Source organism: Rhipicephalus microplus, chromosome 7 (genome assembly GCF_043290135.1).
Source record: "Rhipicephalus microplus isolate Deutch F79 chromosome 7, USDA_Rmic, whole genome shotgun sequence".
NCBI lineage: Eukaryota > Metazoa > Arthropoda > Arachnida > Ixodida > Ixodidae > Rhipicephalus > Rhipicephalus microplus.
The window spans coordinates 5,679,116-5,685,244 of record NC_134706.1 but is presented as its reverse complement, the minus strand read 5'-3'; the positions used below and the strand labels follow the sequence as shown (position 1 = coordinate 5,685,244).

The window sequence follows — 6,129 nt, the reverse complement described above, 5'->3', positions numbered from 1 at the left end:
AACACCAACTCTCCACTGATACAGAGCTTGCTAAGGGAGCCCTATAGGCGACCGTTCTCGCTCGAGCTGACTCGGAGACTAAAAAGGGTCTCTTGGATAAATATGTGCGTACAGAAACGGCCAGTGGAGTCCTGGACAAGGGACCGATCCTTGCCGCTTCCTTGTCTCTCATGCTTTTCGAATAAAGTTTTTCAATCGATTGATCAATCAATTAATCAATCAATCAGATAAAATTTTCTGACAGCAGCACGCTAGTGGATGTTGGCTTAAGCCACTTGAGATCCCTGAGATAAGCTGCTTTGCTGTGGCAAAAAAAAAAAACAGAAAGAAAGAGTTCGGGCCACCCACTTGAAGTCCATGGCATATTGCAAGGTCCAGTCCAACTGGGGATCAGCAGCGGCAAGTGCAGTGACCGCGTGGCGTCCCAGCTGTTTCGGCATCTGAAGCAGGTCATCTATTTTCTGCGAAGAAACGGAAGCACCAATGGACTTAAGGAAGAGCAGCGCAGCGCTGGAAGCGAGCGAAATGTGCAAATATAAGTTCGGCAGATTTTACAGGACTGACTTGTGACCAGGACATACGAAGAGTGCGAATTATAGAATCGATTTCTAGTATTCTATGTTACTACGGCACCTTATAGGCACAAACTTAGGCCAACTCTCGCCCAGTAAGCGCTTATGGATTCAAGCATGCTTTGAATTATTTGAGTAGCTTTATATTTTGCAGTTGCGTTCAAAAGTAGCACAAGAACACATGGAAGCTCCGTTACCGTGGAACTTGAGCAATTGTATTTTTTGCGCCCATGGTAGTGATAAATCCCGCACGAGCCGAGATTCTCGGCCTGGAACCAGCATTCGCAGAACTATACCCACCCGAACCCTGTCCGGTGGCTCAACAGCCAAACAGGGACCCCCCCCCTCCCCCCGCCCGCACCCAATAAATAATTTCTTTCCCCTGTCCGGCCCGTCCTGACCGAACATTGGGCCTGACAGAGGCCCGAACCAGTCATCTAGGTTGTGTTCTCAGGAAATTGAATAGACAGAAAAACGTTTTGAGTAGCAAACATCTGCGATGATTTCAAGCAAAATACTCTATAACAAGTATTCTTTAATCTGCGGCGGTAATTGCTTGCACAAAAGGACCTCACTGGGGTAACAGTTCACAGAATATACAGGGGACGATGAACGGTTACTTAGCAACGATATACTGTACATTTTTCCCCACAAATACAATGAGAATAATCAAGAGAGTTTTGTAGCAGATACTGTAGCAAGAAAATTGGTTTATACCTTGAGCTCAGTTTCAACAAGGAGCGCAATAAGAACAGAAGAGACAGAGAGCTTAACACACTTTGTTTACACTGCGCTCTTCATATAAACTTAAAGCATCCTCTACCATCAGACCCAATCGTGCACCCTTCTAGATATATGCCCCTATGTTCAGAATAGTGACATATTTACATGGCAAGAGAAAAAGACAAAAAAGCTTTTTACCTTTGTCATAAATACGCTAACATATATAACGAACTCGGTGCACCACGCGTCCTTTTTAAATACGTAAAACTACTGGAAAGACGAAAAATAGATCTAATTTTACGCCATTGTTTTCATACACCCCAGCACTTCTAGTATATACAGTCTGTAGAGGGCTGACGGACTTGTGTCTTTTTTTATTGTTATGAGGCGTTTATTGTTAGCTTTTATTTCTATTTTCTTGCTCACTCCCCTCCGTAAAAGCTTTTACATTTAGGGTTTCAAGAAGTGAAAGATGTTTCTGTGGAATTGTAAAGAATTCATTCCTTAACGTGTTATTGTGTGAATGGTCAAATTATCAAGATATCCTGGCTGTAAGCATGCCTTGCACTGTTGCATCAGATATCCTGTCGCCCCGCTCTTTCTTGAACTGGTTGCGATAGCCGCATCAGTGCACGGAATCTGCCTTGCGAGTTGTGAAGGCGTCGGCGGTCGTAATAGTTCTCGGACGTCCACCACCTCCTTAAAGCAAGTTTCGGACGTCTCTGTGGACTTTGGAGAATGAACATATCTTTCCAGTTCACTGCTTCATTTGTCCCATTTCAAACGTCATGCCACTCTTGAATGTAATTGATAAAGCTAATCTTTGAGCGCTCCTCGTTGCAGGTATCAGCAGTGTATGTTATGCGTGATTTGTACTATGCTGTAGTTTTCCTTTTCTTATTTCACATTACAATGATGTACGCTTTGCTAACGATGCTGTACCAGATAAAGAAGAATAGTAGAGAAGGAAAAGCAGGGAGCTTAATTAGTTCAAGAAAGCCGGTTTGCTATCCTACACGTGGGGACGGGAATGGGGTGATTGAAAGAGGTAAAGAAAAGAGTGGAAAGAGAGAGAAAACACATAACACAGCATACACACAAACGTGCAGCGGGTTACAAGTCCACCACGCTCGCGAGGTAAAAGAGGTCACTGTCACAGCCACTTCTCCAATTTGGTTTTTTTCTTAGAAATTTCAGGTGTGTGAATAGGTGACGATGAGATTTCTATCACTTCAGGGGTTCGTTCCAGTTTGCTAATAAAGATGCGAACAAGCTTCTCGACGCGCGATCGTTGTGTGCATGCATGTGGTTCGGAGTAAGAAGACATCGCCCGGCACGGAATTCGTTACTCTCTCTTTGAAGCCAAGTATATCGTCAAGAAATTATACTATGCCCCGCAGCTTGTTTAATAGACCAACGCTTATCCTGATCATTCCAACGCTGTTGCTGCAAGTATCACCCTGTAGCTCCCACTGCGAAAAGGCTCCGTATAATTTTTCGTTTCACTCTTGTTGAAGGGTATAGTGAACGACTTCAGCTGATGACGTGGAATTGTGACAATACCTTGAGTGTGCGGATGGCATCTCGTGTTTGATTCGCTGGTGGCATCTGGGGAGGGTCGAAAATCCCCACGCTGTAGATTCCCTCGTCCCAGAGTGGTTGCAGTGGATTCGGCTCGGTGACTTTCAAGTCTTCCTCCGCCGACTGTAGGTAGCTGCATGTAATGACAGGAGCCGTGGTGACATTGTCAATACGATTTCAATATGTGTGTTAAAAAAGACACTTCAAAGAAAACATCACTTGAATCAAAGTGTATGAACGCATCATTTGGCAATTAAAAAAAATTGACAAGAAACTTGATCAGAGACTTTAACGAGGCATTAAAGATAAATATTGAGTCGTTTCTATTGATAAAACGCTCCATTAGAACTCTAATGTCATAAGCTTCATGGTTGTAAGTTCATTAATAGTGGAAAAAAAATCAAGGCTCAAGTTTTGTTTTTAAATGTCGCACTGTAATATCCGCGCGTGACGTAAACCATTTTACAACCCAATTTAAGTATTTTCGCGACGTCGACACGATGAAATTTTCTGAGACTTCGTATGCAAAGTCTATGGCACCTATACATTACAATGTACTTCAAATTTATCAATTAGAAGCAAATTCGGATGTAGTAGACACCTTCAAAAATTAATGACGTCATAGTGTTTGGCGCGGGCATCTCAAGGTGGCGCCTCCACCTTCAGCTTCTTTTTGCGCGTCTTCTTGCTTACCAAGTGTCGTGTCGTGTTAATAGTGGTGTTTTCGGGATTGTGAAATCGTATTTTGCTAATACGCAAAAAGGCTTTTTGCTCTTCAGTGTCCTCTTAAACTTACTTTAGACAAACGCACACACCGTCACACTCACTCGCCTGCCTTCGCTTCTCGGTGGAGTCCTAAACTGCGACTCGAGGAAAGCCAAATTGCGAGAAGCCTTCGGCTCCTATCTTCATTTGCAGCAATTTCTAATTTACGCCCACTACTAAAGATGCCGCCACAGACGCGAAAATTTCTGCGAAGTGAGCTTGCTAACGCTAGCACGTTGGTAACTGTCCGGGTTTTACGCGTAAATGCCACGATATCATAATGACGGACGCCGTAGTGGAGACCTACGTAAATTTCGACCATCAGGTATTTGGATTTCTTTAGCACGCACTTAAGTCTGAGAACACAGGCCTCCATTCCCTCTTTATCGAAGTGGAACCGCCAAGGCCAGAATTTGTTTTCGCGACCTTCGAATCAGCAGCCGATTACGGTGAATGAGCAGAATCATTGTACGGTGAATGGAAAGGAGGGTCGAAAATCTCCACGCGAAAGATTTCGTGGTGAGTGGTTGCAGTGGGCTTGGCTTTTTAACCTTGAAGTCTTTTTCCGCCGACGGCAGGTACTACGACACGAGCCGAGATATTGTCAGACCAAAAAAAAAATGTAATTGATTACTGGTGGACCATTACATGTATATGTAATTGAGTTACGCAAGACTATAATGTTCCGAGAAAGTAATCGATTGTATTACAAAAATGCACCAATATGTAATTGATTACAAGTAATCGACCACTTGTAACGCGTTACGTACAAGCCTGCCATATTGCAAGCTGCCTACCACTGCCCTGCACGAACGGCAACTCACTTGAAGGAGAAACCAACTCCCAGGTGCGTGCCTCGGTAAGCGGGGTGGTTGTTGATGAAGTTGCTCAGGCTCTTGCTGAAGGTTGCCTGTCGCGAGAGCATGTTGCGGCCGTCCTTGTAGAGGGAGTCGAAGAAGATGTAGTCGCAGAGGCCGTCATCCGGGAAGGCGTCCGGTGTGCTCGCCCTCTCTCCCATGATGCAAACCATGGGCATCTTGTCCACAACTGCATTTCCGATACCCGAACGTAGTCAGGAGTCATGAATTTATTAGGTTATAATTGGCGACGTCCCCCATCACAAAACCAAGGTGCAGTAAAAGGCCAGTGATACCAGTCTCGTGAGGTAGGGAAAATATCCGTATCATCCGAAAGTCGTATCACCGGAAGACACGGAAAATCAGTACGCGACAAATGAAAGCTGGCGTGCTTTTTTCATTTGTTGGTTTTCAGAACCCCAGCAGCATCATGATCGCTCTGAATAAGTAGGTCGCTAGACGTGAACGTTCCTACTTGTAGTCGTTGTTATACGGCGCGTGTGCGGAACCAGATTCGTTACGACCCCTGCCCACTAGTGGGCTCTTTCTTATTTTAGCACGCTTTTTCGCATGGCCACACAGTACCAATGCAAAAGCAACCTAAAAAGCACCTCGCATAAAATCGATGAAAGCCAAATATTTTTGAAACGCTGTCCTTTGTTGTTATTTTCTTATCGCGATAGGTTTGTTGGTCGAAGGTTTACTCGAGAGGACTGTTCAACATTCGAGTCTACAAATCGAACAGTTGAGCGAAGTACACGTCCTCAACAATCGAGCACGTTAACGTTGCGAGACCAAGCTCATTCACGAAGACCATCCTCAAACCGCGGAGTGGAGCCACTAGATTGAATAAATAGAAAAATGAAAATGGGTTGGAGCCCATGCGGCAAGAATTCTCAAAGGATGAGTGATAGATTGCCACTATCCCTCAAGAGGAAGGTATATAACAGCTGCATCTTAGCGGTACTTATCTGCGGAACAGGAACCTGGAGGATTACAAAGATGGCTCAACTTGAGTTGAGTACGACGCAGCGAGAAACGAAAAGGAAAATGGTAGGTGTAACCTTAAGGGATAGGAAGAGAGCAGAGTGGGTAAGGGAACAAACCGTTGTTAAGAATATCATAGTTGAAATCAAGAAGAATTATAACATGGGCCGAGCACGTAGCCCGTAGACACGTTAACCACTCGTCATTAAGGATCACAGAAAGAATGCTAAGAGAAGGTAATCAGGGGAGGGGGAGACACGAAGTTAGGTGGGCAGATGAGTTTAGGAAGTTTGCGGCTATAAAGTGGCATCAGCAAGCACCAGACCGAGTTGACTGGCGAAACTCGGGAGAGGCGTTTGTCCTGAAGTGGGCGTAGTAAGGCTGGTGATGATGATGATACCTTTCATAGGATGACTGAGATTGCAATAACGCGGCTTGTATAGACGTGACAGCAGCGTGTGAATACAATACTACATCGCTGCCTCAAGAACAGCGATACGCGTCGGGATATAAAAACAAAAAAAAAAAAAACAAACGACGATGCCGACGTCATTTTTAATTTAACACGAATGCCATGCGAAGGCGCCTTAGCTGCTGCAAGATTCGTGTGCCTAATTTGCTGTCTCCAATGTGGCAGCACGGAT

The 6,129-nt window shown here is 44.6% G+C and overlaps 1 protein-coding gene across 1 annotated transcript; it reads right to left on the bottom strand.

Annotated features, from left to right (window-relative positions):
- Nucleotides 1–2,828: 2,828 nt before the first annotated feature.
- On the bottom strand, nucleotides 2,829–4,681 carry LOC142767134 (uncharacterized). Its single transcript, XM_075868354.1, has 2 exons — nucleotides 4,466–4,681; nucleotides 2,829–3,009 (listed from the first exon to the last, which is right to left on the bottom strand). Exons 1-2 carry the CDS (start codon nucleotides 4,675–4,677, stop codon nucleotides 2,829–2,831), a joined length of 393 nt encoding a protein of 130 aa, XP_075724469.1. The 5' UTR covers nucleotides 4,678–4,681.
- Nucleotides 4,682–6,129: the final 1,448 nt, after the last annotated feature.

What these genes read in the sequence shown, in the direction of transcription:
- LOC142767134 (XM_075868354.1), bottom strand. Translation starts at nt 4,677, where the DNA reads ATGCCCATGGTTTGCATCATGGGAGAGAGGGCGAGCACACCGGACGCC. An exon ending in GGAGTTGGTTTCTCCTTCAA is followed by an intron (nt 3,010 to 4,465) that starts GTGAGTTGCCGT and finishes CATTACATGCAG; the next exon opens with CTACCTACAGTCGGCGGAGG.